General features: G+C 33.6%; 1 protein-coding gene across 4 annotated transcripts in view; it reads right to left on the bottom strand.

Moving 5' to 3' along the window:
- NHLRC2 (NHL repeat containing 2) overlaps positions 1-21683 on the bottom strand; it is a 65689-nt gene that overhangs the window by 29385 nt on the left and 14621 nt on the right. For all 4 annotated transcript variants that reach the window (XR_011997584.1, XM_025993838.2, XM_072740087.1 and 1 more), the window contains exons 3-5: positions 15185-15640; positions 12849-12970; positions 8232-8361 (exon numbers count right to left, since the gene is read on the bottom strand). Coding sequence is in view for 3 of the 4 variants with exons in the window: in XM_025993838.2 (XP_025849623.2) it covers positions 8232-8361; positions 12849-12970; positions 15185-15640 (708 nt within the window). In the remaining variant the exon portion in view is untranslated. The remainder of the gene's footprint in view (positions 1-8231; positions 8362-12848; positions 12971-15184; positions 15641-21683) is intronic.

The raw sequence follows: 21683 nt of genomic DNA, 5'->3' as shown, positions 1-21683 counted from the left end.
CAGTAACCACAGCAATAATAAAACCCAGACCTAGCCTAGGTTCTGACTAAATTGTCTCAACCTCCCTTATGGCATAAACACTACTGATCCTATCAGCCTCTGGAGTTCTATTCAAAATTACTGGAATATAATTAAAAAATGAGAAGACACACATAAAAGCAAAGCAGAACAAAACAAAACCACCCAAACCAAAATTCCATTTTCAAGAGATAAAGCAATCAACAGAAACAGACTCAGCAACAACCTGAAATTTAGAATTGTATCACATGGACTTTGAAAGAACTATACTTTCTATGTTAAAGAATCTAGAAAAAGTGGGCAGCCCGGGTGGGTCAGCGGTTTAGCACACCCAGGGTGTGATCCTGGAGACCCAGGATTGAGTCCCACGTTGGGCTCCCTGCATGGAGCCTGCTTCTCCCTCTGCCCGTGTCTCTGCCTCTCTCTCTGTCTCTCATGAATAAATAAATAAAATCTTAAAAAAAAAAAAAAAGAATCTAGAAAAAGAGGTAGCCAACATACCAAAATAGATGAAGAATTTAAGCAGATAGATGGAATCTATAGGAAATACTAAAATGGAAATGCTATACAGAAAAGAATCTGTGATAAAAATTTCCTTCAATAGGCTCATCAGTTGACTAAACACAGCTGAGGAAACAATGACCCTAAAGATAAATCAATATAAATTATCTGAACTGAAACACACAAAAAAAGGGTGAAATAAAACAACATGGTATGTAAAAGTTGCTGGATAGAACGTATCAGAATCTGACATATAAGTAACTGAAATCCCAGAAAGAACAAGATAGGAACAGAAAACATATTTGAAGAGATGATAGGTGACAATTTTTCCACAGATAATGAAGGACACAAAACTATAGACTAAAGGATTCTAACCGCATAACTCCTAGACATATTGGTCAAACTGCTGAAAACCAAAGAGAAAATCTTGATGACAGCCAAAGAAAAAATGCACTTTATATATATATTAAGAAACTATGAAAATAATTAAATTATACCTCTTGTTTAAAACTATGTAAGTTATAAGATAATGGAACGACATCTTCAAAGTGTGAATGTGTGTGTGTATAAAGTCAATCCAGAGTTGCATATGGAGTAAAAAAATGTCTTTCAAAAATGAAGGCTAAATACTTTTTCAGACATCCCACCTCCAATCCCCCACTTAAAGAAGGCCAAGAGAAATTAGTGTGAGCAGATACATGCCTCAAGAAATGTTACAGAAGTTCTCTAAGCTAAAAGAATATTATTCCAGAAGGACACTTGGGACTCTAAGAAAACTATTTTGAAAACAGTTTGGCAGTTTCTTGTAAAACTAACACACACACTTACCATATGACCCAGCAATTTTAATTCCTAAGCATCTACCCAAGAGAAATAAATACATATATCCACATAAAAACCTGTACACAAATGTTTACAGAGGTTTTAGTCATAATTGCCAAAAACTAGAGATATCCAAAACAACTCTCAACTAGTAAATTAATATGCAAATAGTGATGCAGCCATACAATGGAATACTACTTAAAATTAAGAGAACAAATTGCTGATATAAGCAACAGGGATGAATGTCAAAAGCACATTATGCTAAATGGAAGAAGCCAGACATAAAGACTATACTGAGCAACAAGAAATAGAGGATTGTTGCCAGCAGAAGGAGTGGGCAGTAGAGATGGTAGGAAGGAGACTGAACAAAGGGTCATGAGAACTTTTTGGGCTGATAGAAATTTATCTTGATTGTAGTAATGGTTATAAAACTGTATATGTTTGTCAAAATACGTAGAACTTATTTCTAATAAGGGTGAATGTCACTTTCTATAAGTTATATCTTATATATATTTTATATTTATATTAAAAAGTCTTATAAATAAAGTCAATGTGATAATAAAAGACTCTTCTCTCGAACTTTAAATATAAAAAAACTACAATTGTTTTTAACAAAATAAGAAGTCATATTGTAAAAAATTTATTCCTAAAAAGAAAAATCTATCACTTGATTATCTTAGAGGTATATTATAACATATTAATGGAAGTCAGAGAAGCATATTATCTAAGCACATAAGCACCAACATGAGATTTTTAAGCTAGCACACCAAACAATTGGATTTCAATCATTTAAGGTTGGGTAAGAACAGCTAAATTATCAAATGCTGATTAAAGGGCCAAGGATGGTTAATGGGTTTCAGGCACATTCTCCTTTCCATAAATTATTCTAAATCAGGTAAAGTCTAAAGCACTTAGAGACAGGCAGGGGTTTTGACCTTTCTGATAAAAAATCTCTTAGAAACATGGCAAGCATTCTGAAAAAAATATAAATTTATTGTAGTCAGTAATTATTTTTAGCGCATTATGAAGCTCTGACTATATTCACAGTGATAATAAAAAAATTATGATGAAACAATCTTCTGTACAAATCATTTTATGTTAATTATTTTTATGCTTTTACTACTGATAAAAATATGAATGGCATGATTGGGCTATTCAGTCACTATTTAAAATACATACATATACATGTTACATACATATTTAAAACAGAGATATTCAAGTACCTTTCACGTTATTTCTTGAAGTATGTTGTTTATTAACTGGGCCTCTTGATAAGATATTCAATTATGTATTTGTCCTCATTATTTTTCATTCTTTTTACTTAATCTATGGCTTTCTCTTAAAGTTCAATTTTTAATTTAACATAAAAAAGATACATGTTATATACAAGGTTTAATAACTAAAACTCAATGTGCACACCACTAAGCTGAAGACGAAGAGTACTGTCTGAAAATCTTATGGTTCTCTCCCATGATCATATCACCTCCTTTTCCCACAAGGAACCACTGATCTAAAAATTTGTGTTTTTCATTTTTTCTCTTTGCTTTTTCAATTTTACCATGTCTCAATGGATTTTCAATGGATAGCTGACCCTTGAGAACAGGTTTGAATACATGGGTCCACTTATATAAAGATTTTTTTCTATCAAAACAGTATAGTACTGTGCTGTACAGGATCTTGGCATCAAGTCATTCATTAAAAAATGTATCAAAACAGGGGATCCCTGGGTGGCGCAGCGGTTTGGCGCCTGCCTTTGGCCCAGGGCGCGATCCTGGATACCCGGGATCGAATCCCACATCGGGCTCCCGGTGCATGGAGCCTGCTTCTCCCTCTGCCTGTGTCTCTACCTCTCTCTCTCTCTCTCTCTGTGACTATCATAAGTAAATAAAAAAAATAAAAAAAAACATAAATACATTTATTTATATCTATGTGTGCATATGTGTTTCATATGTATTTCATCAAAACACAATCCTATAGGACTTGTTACCATTTTTATGATAGAAACTTGCTGGTAGTTCAATCATTACTTTATAAATAAATTTCTTTACAGATAATTAATACTTTTTTCCAAAATATCAAGTTTGTTTTAAGCTCCTTGATAATTTGAATATCATAACTGATTATATTTGCTTTGTTTTATTACCAGAAACCTTAGAGACAGATTATCTTTAGCAAAGTATAATGAAAGCATGCATTCATTTTTTGGTATTAGTACAGCTGCATCTCTTTTCTACCCTGTTTCCTGTTGCTTCAATTTCTTTATTTTAAATTTATTAGTGTTTGTTTCTTTGTAAGCTACCCGAATCCTTTGTGGAAATAAAAGTATAAGTAAATGGAGTAGGATCCATTACTGGTGTGATTAACTGTGATAATTGATCCACATAGGAAAAAAAACTTTAAAATCTGGGAATCATAAAAGTAAAAATGCTTTCTTCTAAGAACTATAAATGTACATTTTTTAGCCAATCTTTTGATGTAGAACCAAAACCTTTTCTTCATGTAGCCTCTGATGGGTCTTGTATACTATACTGTATTTTCTCTTATTTTTTAACATTTTCTTTTCTCTAGCTTACTTTATTGTAAGAATGTATAATATATATAATACACAATACACACATCAATCAACTTTATGTTGTCAGTAAGGCTTCCAGGCAACAGCAGGCTATTAGAAGTTTTGGGGTAGTCAAAATTACACACAGATTTTTTTTCCCACAGAAGAGTCAGCACCCCTAACTCCCCCCTTGTTCAAAGGTTTGTTGTATAGTCTTGCTTCCTATTCAACTTTCTGTAAAAGAAATCATATTGTAGGTCTCTTCTGTAACTTGGTTTCTTACTCAGATGCCTAAGACTTGTCCGCAAATGCTAGCTGTAGCTGTGGTCTGTTATTTGCACTGCAGGACAGCCTAATGTATGAAGATATTACAACATCGAATCTATTTCCCATGTTTTCCTCCTGATAATTCTGTCCTCTCTCAAATTCCTAACTATGGTAGAACTTCAGAAATATCTTCTTAATGTACTAAAAAACTTAAGTGTTTACAAGAACCATTTTTATCAGCCAGTCCCCTTCAAGTTTTTTTTTTTTTTTTTTAAGATTTTATTTATTTATTCATGAGAGGCAGAGACAGAGGCAGAGACAGAGGCAGAGGGAAAGGGAGAAGAGGCTCTATGCAAGGAGCCCAGTGTGGGACTCGATCCCGGGACTGTTGGATCATGCCCTGAGCCAAAGGCAGATGCTCAACGGCTGAGCCACCCAGGTGTCCCTCAAGTTGCATTTAATTCCACATCTATTTAAACCAGTTGTACGATTACATAATTTATATGTACAGCAACCAATTCAATATGAATGCAAAGTTGTTTTTATGAAAACAAAGTTGTACACTTTGGAAAAGACCTAATAAAATCAAGTATCTAAGTCAAATTGTTGAACTAAGTGTGGAAAGACAATTCTCATGACACTTCAAGGAAACCAAAGCAATATATTTTGAGTGGTATAAGACCCATCAGAGGCTACATGAAGAAAAGGTTTTGGTTCTACATCAAAAGATTGGCTAAAAAATGTACATTTATAGTTCTTAGAAGAAAGCATTTTTACTTTTATGATTCCCAGATTTTAAAGTTTTTTTTTCCTATGTGGATCAATTATCACAGTTAATCACACCAGTAATGGATCCTACTCCATTTACTTATACTTTTATTTCCACAAAGGATTCAGGTAGCTTACAAAGAAACAAACACTAATAAATTTAAAATAAAGAAATTGAAGCAACAGGAAACAGGGTAGAAAAGAGATGCAGCTGTACTAATACCAAAAAATGAATGCATGCTTTCATTATACTTTGCTAAAGATAATCTGTCTCTAAGGTTTCTGGTAATAAAACAAAGCAAATATAATCAGTTATGATATTCAAATTATCAAGGAGCTTAAAACAAACTTGATACTTTGGAAAAAAGTATTATCTATAACATAGAGATCAGAAAAAAAAATTCTTTAGTAAAGAAATTTATTTATAAGGTAATGATTAAACTACCAGCAAGTTCCTATCATAAAAATGGTAACAAGTCCTATAGGATTGTGTTTTGATGAAATACATAATATGAAACACATATGCATAGATATAAATAAATGTATTTATGTTTTGATACATTTTTTAATGAATGACTTGATGCTAAAAAACTGTTTAGTAAACACAATTGTAAGAACAAATATTCTGTGATGCAATTTCCTCATACTTGGCAAATCTAATCTAGGATTAGATTTTAGAGTAATTTAAAGTAGTGGCTCTAAAATGTTTTTGGGTAATGTACAACTTTGAAATTCTGATGAGAATCTGATCAGTTGCCCCAAATCTAATATAGAATTTCTGGGAAGTTTAAGTACCTGAAAAAGCCTAACCAAGAATGCCTGGGGTATAACTCAAGGTTAAAAACTGTTGGACTAGAATAGTCATTGTGATTATAAGTCCTTCAAGATATAATGCTTGAAAACCATTTTCTCTTAGCATTTTGAAAGTTGTTAAGCTTAAGTGCACTCAAGATTACTCCTTTTGCCAAGTACCTGGAGCAAAGCTATTCTGAGCTGTAAGTGAAATGTGGAGCCATATGTTCTTAATGATCTGTTGAGCTAAGGTAAGTCTCACTTCCTTTACTGAGAACTGAGCTTAATAAAGACATGAGTCTCAGCATATTACTCCAGTTGGAAGCTGAGAGAGTACTTTGTCTATAGAGCCAAGATTTCCTTAGAAAACAATTTGGGTACATTCTTTTTTTTTTTGGGGGGGGGGGTACATTCTTAATAGGAAATAAACAACCAGAGATGCCATGCTACAAAGTATGAAAAACTTTTAGCCTAGAAAAAAAATATTTAAGTAAATCCGACTAAATAAAGTATCCAGTAAAGTACATCCTATTTTTAAGCAATATAAACTGATTTATGTGATAGACTGAATTACTAGTCTTACTTCTTCACTTCTCTGTTCTATTATACATCCACACCCCTATCATGGCCTCATTGTAGGCAAAGTGCATAGCCCTGTCCCATGACTTCGAGCTTAGTCATGTGACACACCTAATAAAATATAGGTAAGCAGATCCCACGTGAGCAAAGGCTTAAAATGTGTGTAACTGGGCTTACTCTCTTGTGTTCCTGCCTTTTGCCAAAAGAATATGCCTCAGACAGCTACAGGTTCAAAGAAGTTGAGAAACAAACGGGGCAGATCTAGACCCAAACATCATCTTGGAACCAGGCCCAGGCTTAGCCTTGATCAGCTGAACCCCAATCCTATCTGAGAAATAAAGGTTTAGGTTTGTATGAGTGTTTTGGGAACCAGGCCCAGGCTTAGCCTTGATCAGCTGAACCCCAATCCTATCTGAGAAATAAAGGTTTAGGTTTGTATGAGTGTTTTGGGATGATTTATTATGAAGTGTTACTGTGGCAATTATTAACAGATACAGCAAACAGAAATTGTAATTTGCAAAAGTGTAAATATCTATAGCTGAATTGCTATATGCACTATTAGCTTTAAATCCCGGGGGCGGGAGGGGGGGGTTACATACTAAGGAGAGACCATTTTTTTCCCATGAGGGAGGGTAACAGCACATCAAAGTAACAATTCTCATCCACTTTGACTATTTTACTGAGACACGTTTCCCTATTTTTCTATCTATAAGATTTATGTTCAAATAGTTCAGTGTATCAATAGTTGAGTGTACTCTTGCCAAGGAGGCAGGACTGATAGATAAGTCCTGGTGGGGATGAATATTTTTAACCCTGAAATTATTTAGAATTGTGGGTGTATGGTAACAAAAAGAAGACTGAACTGTAGCTGGCTTTACTATGTTTTACAATTCTCTGCATATATTCCCTTACTGATTGCACCTGGGACACACTGCTCCCTCTCCCTTCCCAACCCCTCCTCCCTGTGAGCCACTAAAACAACTCATGATTATTAGGACACAGAATTCCAAAAATAAGTCTCAAAAGTAACTTATGCAAAATACCTAAGTTCTTATTAAGTGCAGTAATACTAGAGTTCATTCAATTATTTGATATTAAAAGTCTTATAAAGATAATCACAATGGAAAAAATGAAGGTCTTAGAATTATAACCAAATTAACATCACAATAGGAAATTATCTCAAATGTAAAGCCATTAAACCAAGCCCGTGCTTATTCACCCTATAAATATAATTCAAATCATACAAACCATCTAGTCCCAAATTCCATTTTCAATGTATTCTACTAACTTTCTTTTTTCATTACTCTGGTTTTAGATGTGTAGATAACTATCTCAGAATCACTGGGGGCCAATGAAAAATAAAGAGTACTAATGCTCCTACATTATATTTTAGTCAATTAATATAGATAAGATTATAAAAATAATGTAAATATCTCATTGTAAATACCTACATAATTCACTAAAGTTTTTTTAATTACCCAAAAGTAGCTATCCTATTTCAGTACAAATTTTAATCTATAAAAAGCAGCTATCACGTCTTGATTTCTTTTCAAATTAGAATAAATAAAAAGGACATTGTTAAATAGCATAGTTCATGAATAATCATTTGAAGTTCTGAAACTACAGTCTTCCCAATTTAAGAATATTCAGAACTATTATTAATTGGAAACTGCAGCTACGACAAAATTCTTTAACCTCAGAGTAATATATAGTCTATTGTGTGTATAAAATGTTACATATAATATACACTGTAACTTACATATATTACTGCTGGCTTTATTGTTATACAATTAACAAATCCCACCATAGGTAACAAAAATATAAAATAACTAGCAACTAGAATTAATCCAAATGGATGTCCCCCAAATATTTTAAAAATCTTACATTTATTAAAGGAAAAGTAACTTATATTTACTACTAAAAGTTTACATACCTGACATTCCAAAAACTACATCCCAAGGGGAACTAATGGGTTGTTCTTCTCCTGGAGCTCCACCTTCTTTATCTGTACCTTGAATTCCAATGCCGGCTACAGTGCTCACCATCTCAGCTTCTAGATCAATCTATAAAAATCAACATGTTTTATGAAATGCATGTTACTTTTTTTTCCTTTTGGTACCTGAAGATTTCCAACAGAACATACAGAAAGTTTCTGCAACACAAATACTCTTTAAAAAAAAAGTTAAAAGAAAAAGGCTAATCAAGCATAGGGTGAGCTTGTTATTCAAGTGCACAAAACTCAGTCCTTTTCATTTCCCCTTCCATTCATTCCCCCTCCCTCATCATGGCCTCTACCAGGATTGGTGTTGATGTCATCCTAACTATAAAATATGTTAAAAGAAAGTGAAATTTGAAATTTCAAAGCAAAATCTAGAAAGATGCATGTTTCTTAAAACTAAATGTATGTATTTCAATTATGCGTGTCTAGTACTTGACAAATACAGAGCTTAATATGTGCTAGGCATTGATCCAAGAATCATCCATCCATCCTTTCTTCCTCATAATAATCCTATGATTAATATTGAGGAAACTGAGGCACAGATCATAAAGCAGCTTTCCCAATATCCCATAGCTGGTATGCTGAGATCTAGGATTTAAACCCAGGCAGTTCTAGCTCTACTACATTATACTGGCTCTACTTTATAAACTAAGATAATGAAGTCTACTGAAACAAGACGCTTTGGTTTTCAACTCCTGAGACCTTTCCCCCAACATTTTACCATAAAAATTATCAAACAAACATAAAAGTTGAAAGAATTTTGCGTCAAACATCCATACACCCACCACTTCATATAAACATTTCACTTACCTGCTTTATCATGTATCTTACTGAGCTGTCCCTCAATTCATTTACATTTTTTGATGCATTTCAACATAAACTGTAAACAAGAGTACACTGACCCTAAATATCTCTGCATACTCAAAATTAACAAGAGTTCCGTATTTTTTCAGTTCCTTTTTTTCTTGAGGCAAAATTTGCAATGAAATGCACATACCTTAAATGTATCATTCAATGAATTCTCATAAATGCATTCCTCTGTGTAGCCTCAACTTACATAAAGATATCGAATGAGATCTTTATTCTGTTAAGACCCCTTAAGCCTTCTTCCAATCACTCCTACCCCCAGAGGCAGAGTACTGTTTTTCCATCATGGATCTCTTCTAAGACTTCAGATAAACTGAACCAAAAAGTACGGACTCTTGCGTGTGAGCCTTTTACCAAACAGGTTTCTGAGATTTATTCATATATAAGTAGTTTGTTCAGTATTCCATCATAGGAGTATGCCACAGTTCATTAACTTATTTTTCTACGGATGGATACTTGGACTATTTCCAGTTTGGGGCCTTCAAATAGAGTTGCTTTCAATATTCTTGTATATAAGCCTTTTGGTGAATGTATTTTTTTCACTTCTTTTGTGTACATACCCAGGACTATATAGGGCAGGTATAGGATTAGTTTGATTAAAACAAAACAAAACTGCCAGAAGGTTTTTTTTCCCCAGTGATCTATCATTTCTGAATTTCCACCAACAATGTATGCAAGTTCCAACTGCTCTACATCCTTGTCTTGTCAACCTACGGTGTTATCTTTTATTTTTGGTCAGTCTTTTTAATTTTAACCATTATAGTGGATGTATTTCATTGTGGTTTCTTTTTTTAAGATTTGTGTGAGAGAGAGAGAGAGGAAGAGAAGGTGAACACAAGCAGAGGGGGCAGCAGAGGCAGAGGGAGAAGCAAACTCCCCACTGAGCAGGGAGCCTGATACGGGGCTCCATTCTAGGACCCTAGGATCATGACCTGAGCCGAAGGCAGATACTTAACAGACTGAGCTATCCAGGTGCCCCTTTCATTGTGGTTTTACTTTGCATTCCTTTTTAACCTGTGATATTGATTACTTTATGAGTTTGTGTCCATTCTTACATCTTTTGAAAAAATGTCTTTAAATCTTTGCCACTTATTTGTAGGAAACTTTATATTTCATGGATTCTAATCCCTTTAGATATGTTTTGTAAATTGTTGTGACTAATTTCTGACAGCCTGTAGCTTGTCTTCATTTTCTTAACAGTAAATTTTAAGAAGGTTTAAATTTTGATATATTCAAATTTATCATTTTTTTCTTTTAGGATTTTTCTGTGTTCAGTCTTTAAGAAACGTTTCCAATCTGCAAGTCACAAAAATTCTGTTTTCTTCTAAAAAACTTTATGGTTTTAACATTTATATTTAGGTCTCTGACGAATACTGAATTGATGTTTGTATTTGATGTGTGAAGTAGGGGTCGTGTTTCTTTTTTTCCTTACATATGAGTATCTGGTTGTTCAAGTACAATATGCAGAAATGACTTTCCTTTCTCCCTTGATTATTTTGATGCTTTTTGAAAAATCAAGTAACTGTGTAGGTTATGAGGTTACCTCTAGACATTCTGCTCTTTTTTACTGAACTATACATCTATCCTTGTAAAAATACCACACTGTCTTGACTAGTGTAGTATTAGAGTAAGTCTTGAAATTAGATAGTGTGTCTTTTAACTTTGTTTTTCCAAGATTGTTTTAGATACAGTAAACCTTTGTTCTGCAACCTCCAAGTAAAAATATTGGAACCTGCTTGCCAATATCTTTAAAAACAAACAAACAAAAGAGCCTGATGGAATTTTGATTGAGATTGCATTGAATCCACAGATCAATTTGGAGAGAATGGATATTGAGCCTTCCAATCCAATTACTGGATTATTTTTTTTCTTAGTAATGTTAGAGTTGAAAGTATACAGTTCTTGCATGTATTTTGTTAAATTTATTCTATGTATTTTTTTATTATTGTAAATAAAATTTAAAAATTCCAACCTAATTTACTATTACTAGTATATAAAAATACTGTTCATCTTTTTATATTGACATTGTATTCTGCAACCTTCCTAAATTCATTTATTTGTTCAAGTAGTTTTTTTTATAGATTTCTTAGAATTTTCTATGTACATGACATGTAATTGGCAAATAGACAGTTCTTCTTTTTCAGCATATGCCTTTTCTCTTTCCTGCCTCATCACAATGGCTAGTACTTATACTGGGGGTAACTTTTAACAGGTGTGGTGAGAATGGTGATCCTTCCCTTGTTCCCAAGCTTGGAGGAAAATCATTCACTATTTTGCATTAATCATAGTTATAAGCTTCTTGTAGATGTTCTTTATCATATTGAGGATGCTTGTTTCAAGTTTATTAATTTTATCATAAATAGAAAAACATTAAAAAGCATTTAATATCTAATCTAGCAAAGCAATCATAGTTATTATCTTTTATTCTGTTACTATGGTGAGTTACATTGATTTAAGCAGTATCCTCTTGCATTATTTTTAGTGGCTGTTCTATAATCTCCAGAAATTGTAAAGAATATTCATCAATGTAACCTTATTTGTATTTTAACTGAGCCCAATCTGCAAAATACAACAGGCAGCTAGGGATGGGCCCTTGGAATCCATCTTGATTTAAAAAATATATCAAAAACTGTTAAGATAATTCCTCTTTGCAAAAAGCCACAGGTCCAGATGATGTTACAGAGGAGTCTTAATGAATATTCAAAAACCATTAATTCCTATATTAGACAAATTATTCCAAAAAAACAGAAAAAAGAGCAAAAACTAATTAGCTCGTTTAATGAAGTTGGTGTGACCTTGATTCCAAAATCAGGTGAGAACAGTATAAGAAAATATAGAGCCATTTAATTTGTGAACATGAATTTTAAAATATTTAATTCAGGATAATCAAATTCAGCTGACTTTTAAAAAAAATTACTAAAATGATAAAAGTTTTAACAATGATTGGTTACCTCTGGGGAGCTAGAACAGATGATATGAACCTTTTTTACCTTTATGAATTACTTCTTTTTTATTTTTATTTTTTTAAGATTTTATTTATTTATACCTGAGAGACACACACACCGAGAGAGGAAGAGACACAGGCAGAGGGAGAAGCAGGCTCCATGCAGGGAGCCTGACGTGGGATTCAATCCCACGTCTCCAGGATCACACCCTGGGCTGAAGGCAGCACTAAACCGCTAAGCCACCCGGGCTGCCCATATTAGTTCATTTTTAATAAATAACTTTTGGAATGAGGTAAAACAAATTTTAAGACTGACTGATATGTATTTCCAGGCAAAGCATAAGAGCTGAAGGGAGGTGGGAGTGGTATGCTTTTTTTTTTTTTTTTTTTTTTTAGGTTTGAGGAAATTTTAACCAAAAAAAGGACAAAGCTTCACTCTGTAAACAGTGGTTAGAAAATACCTCCAAATAAGGAGTTTTGGGGTGATTACGCACTTTGAAACAAAGGATAAAAAAAGGACTTGATTGGTAGGTTTGTCTTCTGTGACAACTACAGGCTGATACACAGGAAATTAAGACACCTAAGAATAAAACTAAAGCAGTTAACTCTGAAAAAAGTGTAACAAAGAGGATTTGAAGGATTTAAGCATCACCCTCTCATTTCAAATATTTAATGTGGCAAGTAAATACAATTTTTTTCCGATTAGAAGTAGTAAAAGTTTACTTAAAATTGAAAATTACCTTTCTTATAAGGTGGTTTTCAGTATCTGCTACGTATATGATATTATTCCTTATAGCTACACCCTGTGGTGAATTAAAAGTTGACTCTGAAAATATTCCATCTTTTCTTCCAGGGTTGGGTCCTAAAAGACAAGATAGTCACAAGACAATTTTTTTCCACTTAAAAATTTATCTCAAAGTAAACCCCCTTAAAATATATTTTTCTCCCCCCCCCCCCTTTTTAAATTGTATCTATAGGGAAAGATGGATGTCAGTTGAACCTATTGTAATCATTTTACAACATATGTAAATCCTGCCAAAATAAATAAAATTTGTATTTAAAACTGGGATTTTAATATAAGTAGTATGATACTTCCACATAAAAACTGTTTCCCAAGATATGTTTTTCTCAAGAATAAATTTTGCTAATGACAGGGCTCATTGGATAATGGTTACTTTAGTAGTATCCATCAGAAGAGAATATTTTAAAAATTATCTTAATTATCTATTACGTAGACTAGAAAGCATTAAAAATAATTTTAATCTTTTCACATCTAGATGAATGACTTAACAATTTTGGAAGATATACTCCCTTGATAATACATTGAAAATTATGAATTTTTCCTCAGAAAAATATATGTGCCCATAAGATGTCACAAACAATTTCACGGGATTCCTAGATCCTGAAGGCCATTCAAGCATTTCTTAACTAGCCTATGTACCTCAGGTTAAGAAACCATCATATTTACTATTTCACTTTGTCACAAAGTTCTACAGTATCCTATAAACACATGGAGAAACAAAGAATGATACTGGTCTAATGGCCTACTTCTCAGCTTCTCTAATACAGGCAGAGTTTCAAGGGTGGAGAGTACACAACATAAACATGTAACTGTTACTTCTGTGACCAGAGAATAAGCCATTCAAAGCCTCTAAGTCAGCACTCCCAAACTACACTTTGCAGAACTCCACTGTCCTAGATGTTAGTAAGAGAAGTAGTATAATGTAGTGGCTAGGAACATGAACTCAAGAATCCAAGTGACTTAGTTTAAACTCTACCTTCTTCCTAGCTGATGATCTAAACTTGTTCTTTATATCTCAGTTTCTCTTCTGTAAAATGGAACCAATATATATATATAACCTAACTCATAGCTCTGTGAGGGTTAAATTAATATGGGTAAAGTGCTTAGAATAATGCCGGGCATATACGTGTTTGCTATTATTACTATTATTAATAATACTATTATTGTTGTTAAAGGGAGCTCCCTGTGGGAAAAAAGGGAGAGTATCCTAGTCACTTCAGATTGGAAAATATTGTATGCTATAACCTCTCTTAAATATTCATGAGGTACATAAGCAGAGCAAAAGATTGAGTAAAAGTAAAAGCAGAGTACAGTGACATCACCACCAATAAAAGTCTCTTAAACCACATCTAACTAATATTTCCTAATTATATCTGATCACAGAAATTCTTTTTAAAAACTACTGTAGAATAACGTTTAATTTATCACAAGAGAACATCATTCCTAAAAATATGCTTGGAAAAGGTAGCTTGCTGGTTTCTCTGTTTAACAAAGGAAAATATTCATTTACATTATTTTGAAAATTATACAGTTAAAAACCTTTTAACCATTTAACTCAATCTATTATAATAGATAAATTTTGAGCAACAATTCTCATAATTGCCCATCGTAAACCCAAACATCAAGTTGCTGAAATGAAAGAAACACAAAACACATATTCTAATAAAAATGAAAAAGAAGAAATGTGAAAAATCTAAGAGCGAGGGGAACAATATCTAGGAACACTAAGAATAACACTAGGTTTTAGGAATACGGGTAGTTTATTTGGGGACACCTGGGTAGCTCAGTGGTTGAACATCTGCTTTCAGCTCAGGACGTGATCCCAGAATCCAGGATGCAGTCTCACATCTGGCTCCTTGCAGGGAGCCTACTCCTTCTGCCTATGTCTCTGCCTCTCTCCCTCTCTCTCTCTGTGTCTCTCATGAACAGACGGATAAAATCTTTAAAAAAAAAAAAAAAAAAAGACTAGTTTATTTGCATTAGGAATGCAGATACCCCTACTTTAGTACTAATGCTGCATATGTGATTAAAGCAGGACTGCAAAGAGATGAATTACTTTTCTCTTTGCTATTATGTTACTAGATGTCAATTCAGCCTGAGTAATAAGCAGGATTAATAAGAATGTACTTAACAGATTTTATTAACTATGTAGATATCAATAAAAGCCTGTTTTAGATGTAAAACCAGGGTGATAAATTTCAATTTTAATACACTTCCTCAAGCTTTTTTTTACTATAAAATATATTACGTATCACAATTAGACACAAACTTTACCTCCAATGCTGTATTGAATTTGTCCATTCTTCCAGACGACCAAAATTCTATGATGTCCAGTGTCTGCTATTACCAATCTATTAGAAACATGGTCCACTGTTACTTTGCCAGGAAACAGCAATGGTGAAGGTGGCAACGAATCTTTATAGAGTTTTATTTCAATTTTATTATCTCTGATCTGTCCCCTGTCTTTATAATACTTTAAAGCTATGGAAGTATATAAAAATAATTTATCTTTGTGTCCCTCTCCGATCAAAGAAAACAACATATTTCCACGGGGTCCAAGTATGACCAGAGTTGGCCAGCAGGAAACTTCTAGTTCTTGCCAAAGACTGGCATCTGCATCATTAACCACAGGGTGAGTGATGTTGTATCGAAGAACAGCGCTCTTAATGTTATCCAGGACTTTTTCATTTGGAAACTTAGCTGAGTGAACACCAACAATCAGAAGACCATCTAAATGGGAAAAATTATAAGTTAAACATTAGGAAGTATTAAAGTTTGAATGTCATCATCCATACATTAGGTTATGAGTCATTAATAAACACTACAAGAGTTTTGTTTTGCCTTTTTTTTTTTTAAAAGGCAGACCTAAAATAGTGTCTTCAACTGCATTTAAACACATGCATAGGGCAGTCCCGGTGGCTCAGCGGTTTAGCGCCGCCTTCAGCCCAGGGTGTGATCCTGAAGCCCCCAGATCAAGTCCCACATCGGGCTCCCTGCATGGGGCCTGCTTCTCCCTCTGCCTGTGTCTCTGACTCTCTGTGTGTCTCTAATAAATAAATAGATAAATCTTAAAAAAAAATATCACATGCATAAAAAAATTAACATCTAAATCTCATGACAGTCTTGGTAACTATGTAAAAATATATGTGATCAAAATCATGTGGTTATTTCAGGACTGAACCTCTTTGTGTCTTAATTTTAAAAAAAAAAACATTAATATCTTATGAAGATACCGAAATATTGTTATTATACTCTACCTATTATAAGTGCCTTTGAAATTCATAATGACTATGACTATTTTTTGCTAATATTTATCATTATATTATCCTCTTAGATTTTTCTGGCCTACCTACATTACAGATTAATGGAACAAATATAAACAAGATGTTTCTGTAATATAAGGTCTTTGATTTATTAAAACTCCTATTATATAGTTCTTAAAACAAGCCTTAATTATAGATAGCAGAACTGCTAAAAACAAAGAACAAGATACTTCTTTTACCTAATCAACAACCTAATCTTTTACCTAATCAACGTATGTCAAAAAGATATAGGAAAAAAAGTAAAAAGTGTTTGGATTCAGAGAAAAAACTCAATATTGACTATCAAGGTAACACAGGTAATAATGGCTATGTAAATTATAATTTCCCAACACACTCATCAAAAACCATGCACATCAGCATAAAGAAAAAATAAAACCATGCAAATTGGGGGGTTTAATTTCCTGATAGCTCATTCTTCCATTTGCAACTATTAACTCCCAAAAAAAACACATCACACATGTACACATACCCCTGCCTAATGACCCAGAAAATACACAAAAGCAGGTACATTGCTAACAAGGGGTCAAAACGTGAAGAAGCAAACCCTGAAGGGGAGTTTCCAATGTTTTTTTCCACTTCATGGCTTTACACCGAGGTAGGCCCCAGTTAGGAAGCCATGAGGGTGGTGAAAACAATGGAAACCTCTTTCTGGCCCAGGGAGCCAGCAAGACTGAAGGATGCGGTGGGAACCCCAAAGGGAAGAGAGCTGAGAAGGGGGCTCCCCGTTTCTGAGTATGAACACTATCTTGGCTTAACTCCTATAAACTATACACCACTTGTGAGGCAGGCCTGCAAAAACACAGCCAAAGCTTAAAATATGGAGAATTGAATTGCTGAGCTGATGAAAGGAGAGCAGAGCTGATAAAAGAGGAGACAGAACTTAGAACTTAGACATTCAACCAGCAAAGCTGAAGGCCAATGAAAACAAGTGACAGATACCAGCACCAAAATAATTATGAATTAAAAGAAAGACTTTAAAGGAACTATAACTATGTTCCATGAGGTAAAGAAAAACTCACTTGAAATGAATGAAAAGATAGGAAATACAAACAGAAATTATAAAAAAGAACTAAATGAAAATTTTAGAATTCAAAAATACCTATTTAAAATAAATTCACTGGATAAACTCAATGGAAATTAACCAATCTAAGGAACATAAAGAAAAAAGACTGAAAAACAAATGAACAAAACCTCAGGGACCTGTGGAACAGTTTCAAAAGATCTAATGTATGTAGATTTGGAATCATAGATGAGGGCAGAAAAAATATTTGATTAATGCCCAAACTTCCAAAATTTGACTGAAGATATAAATTTACAAAATTTAAGAGGTTCAAGAATTCAAGAAATTTACTCCAAATAGGATAAATGAAAAAAAAAAAAAAAGGATGTTAAGACACATCATAAATGAGAGATTAAAAAAAAACCCACAAACATTTTGAAAGAAGATACATACAAAAACAACACAATGATCACTGTTTGCTTAGGCACTGGGAAGAAGGGGGGGAGGAGTGGGAAGGATTATACACTTAAAAAATGTGCAGTTTACTGTGTGTCAATTATACAACAATAAAGTTTTCCCCCAAAAAAATCATTAGCTCTGGAGTCCTATTTCTTGTAATCAAATTCTGGCTTTACTACTGGCTGAGTTACTTTGGGCAAGTTACTTAACCTCTCTGGGCATCAGTTTTCTTATTTGTAAAATTGGGAAAATAATAGTAACTGCCTCATAGGTCAGTTTTGAGGATTAAAAGAGATAATCTGTTATAAAGTATTTAGCATAGTATCTAGTATACTGTGAAAGCTCAAGAAATGTTTACTGTCATTTTTACAAGTTGTAAGTTCAAAGATAACCAATAAAAAAAATACAACTTTTTCTAACTATAGCAATTAGTAAAATAAAATTTGTTGTGTTAAGAAACACAACAAATAAAAGCTAATACATATAATGATTATGCATAATAATGATAAGTAAATATGAATGGGCTTAACTCATCCATTAAAAGAAAAAAGATCTGGATACATTCTGCATATCAGAAATACAACTAAAACAAAGTTAACCAGAAAAGCTAAAGAGATAGGCCAATGTGCACCACGCAAGCAAAAGCAAAACAAGGATCTTGATCCTAATACTAGACAAGTAGATTTCAAGCCTAAAAGCATTAAATGACAAAGAACCATTTTAATGCAAAAAGCATTCATAACAAGGATAAAACAGTAATGAATATCCATGTACCAAGTAATAAAAGCAACTCAATAAAGCAGAAACACACTACTCTCAGTGTGAACCAGGTCAAGTAGACAAAAAATAATATTTAGAAAGCCAAATTAACGTAAACAGTGAGGTAGATCTTATTGATACATTATCAAACTGTACCATAATACATTTTGCTCTCCTCTGAAGTATACACAGAGTATTTAAAAACACCAACCACACAAAGGAAACAAAGAACACACTCTAACCACAATACAGTCGAACTGGATATTAATAACAAAAAACAAAAGGCCAAAACTCATGACCCTGAGATCAAGACCTGAGCTGCAATCAAGAGTCACCCAAACTAATTGAGCCACGGAGGCACCCCAAAAGGTCTTCTGTTTAGAAAAAACACATTATTTCTGTGTTTCTCCTTTATTCTCACAATATGACCACACTCACAACACTTTGACATCCTAAGTGTGGGGTTTCCCCCCCAAATTTGGCAATTATCTGTGAAACAGAGTGGGTGTCGTTTGTTTCAATTCTAATACTAACCAGAGTTAGTACAGATGCCATTGGTTAAGGCCTCACTCGCACAAGACAACTCTGCCACTTTAGATGCCAACCACAAGTAATAGGTCCCCAGGTAATCCTCAACTTCTGTTGGACTTGTCAATTGAGAGATTACTTCGACTCTTCACTTGGATTCAATTATTTGCTAGAACAGCTCACAAAACTCAAGGAAACAGTTATGTTTAACAGTTTATTATAAAAAGATATGATAAAGGATGCAGATGAACATCCAAATGACAGAAGACAACTGACAGGACAAGTTCTGAGAGTGGAGGTGGAGCTTCCATGCTCTCACCAAGGCCTCCACTCTCCCAGCACATTCACATGTTTGCCAACTTGGAGGCTCTTGAACTCCGTACCTCTGGGATTTTTATGGAGGCTTCATCACATAAGTATTATAGATCATTAAGTCCATTTCCAGCCCCTTTCCCCCTCTCCAGAAAATGGGGTGTGGGCTGAAAATCCCAAGCTTCTATGATGTATTATTCTTTCCTTCTGGTGACCAGCTCCCATCCAGAAAGCCCACCAAAGGTCCCTTCAGAATGAAACACATTGTTAATCTCCCAGGGAATTCCAAGAGATTCAAGAACTCTGTCAAGAACTGGGGTAAAAAAACAAAACACACAAAAAAACCCCAACAAATATTAAAACAAAAGATAACCTAGTGTTTTTATCACTTAGGAAGTCACAAGAGTTTTAGGACCTCTGTACCAGGAACTCAGGCCAGAGACCAATATACATATTTTCTATTATCTCATAGCTTTCCACTTAGAGATTTAAACATTTTCTATCAACTTGATAGAAAGGTGAGACAGAAGTCAAAATTACAGAATTTCTAAAAAATGATAATGAAAATACTATATATCATAATTTACAGGGGTATACTTAATGCACGGACAGAAGAAATTCATAGTCTTAAAGTCTTAAACATTTATATAAAAAATTAAAATAGATAATTAACCACCCTGCTATAAAAATCTAGGAAAATATACACACACACAAAACCACACAAAATGACAGCCAAGCAATCTTGAAAAACAAAACCAGAGGTAACACAGTTCCAAACTTCAAGTTATACTACAAAGTGGCAGCAATAAAAACAGTATGGTACTGGCAAAAAAACAGACACAAAGATCAATGGAAAAGGAAACCCAGAAATAAACCCATAATTACATGCTCAATTAATCTCTGACAAAGGAGGAATGACTATACAATGGGGAAAAGACAGTGTCTTCAACAAATGGTGCTGGGAAAACTGGACAGCTACATGCAAAATAATGAAAGTGGACCAGTTTCTTTCACCATACACAAAAATAAACTCAAAATGGATTAAAGACCTAAATGTGAAACCTGAAACCCTAAAAATCCTTGACAAGAACATAGGCAATTGTTAATTTCTCTAACATCAGCCACAGCAATGTTTTTCTAAGTATATCTCCTGAGGCAAGAGAAATAAAAACGAAAATTACTGGTTTGACATCAAAATAAAGTTTCTGCACACCAAAGGAAATAATCAACAAAATTGAAAGTCAACTTATTGAATGGGAGAAGATATCTGCAAATGATACGTCCAATGAACAGGATCAAAAATATATAAAGAACAAATACAACTCAACACCTGCAAAACAAATAACCCAATTTAAAAATGGGCAGAAGACATGAACATTTTTCCAAAGAAGACATCTAGATGGCCAACAGATACATGAAAAGATGCTCAACATCATTTATCATCGGCGAAATGCAAATCAAAACTACAAAGAGGTATCACCTCACACCTGCCCGAATAGTTAAAATCAATACCACTAGAAACAAATGTTGGTGAGTATGTGGAGAAAAAGGAACCCTCTTGCACTGTTGGTGGCAATGCAAACTGGTGCAGCCACTGTGGAAAACAGTATGGAGGTTCCCTAAAAAATTAAAAATACAACTACCCTACAAGCCAGTAATCACACTACTCAGTATTTACCCCCAAAACACACAAACACTAATTAAAAGGGATATATGCATCCCTGTATTTATTGCAGCATTATTTACAATAGCCAAACTATGGAAGCAGCCCAAATTTACATAAATGAATGGATAAATATGTAGTATATGCATACAATGGAATATTATTCAGCCATTAAAAAGAATGAAATCTTGCCAGTTGCAATATGGGTAGAGTTAAGAGAGTAAAATGCTAAGTGAAATAAGTCAGAGAAAGAAAAATACCATATAATCTCAGTCATATGTGGAATTTGAGACAAATGAGCAAAGGGATAAAAAGGAGAGAAACAAATGAAGAAATAGATTCATAACTATTGAGAACTGATGTTTATCAGAGGAGAGGTGGGTGAAATAGGTGACAGGATTAAAGAGTACACTTATCATAATGAAAATTAAAAAAAAATTCGAGGAAAACAACAAAACAAACCAAAAGCAAGCACAGGGAAAGAAATGAAAATAAAGCCAAGAATTAATGAGGTGCAAAAAAGAAAAACAAAATCCAACATCTATTCCTGATTAAGAATAATAAAGATATAAATAGAAAATAAATAGGAATTGATGGATATTTTCTTTCCAGAAGAGGTTAAACTTATTCACATTTATTGACACAATTGGTATGTCTGATCTCAATTCTTTCATATTATCCTCTATTGTAATTTCTGTATATATATTTGTCTATGTTTCTCTATATGGT

Source organism: Vulpes vulpes, chromosome 15 (genome assembly GCF_048418805.1).
Source record: "Vulpes vulpes isolate BD-2025 chromosome 15, VulVul3, whole genome shotgun sequence".
Classification (NCBI taxonomy): domain Eukaryota; kingdom Metazoa; phylum Chordata; class Mammalia; order Carnivora; family Canidae; genus Vulpes; species Vulpes vulpes.
Note: the sequence above shows the minus strand (reverse complement) of the source record. Positions and strands in the feature narration are given on the sequence as shown.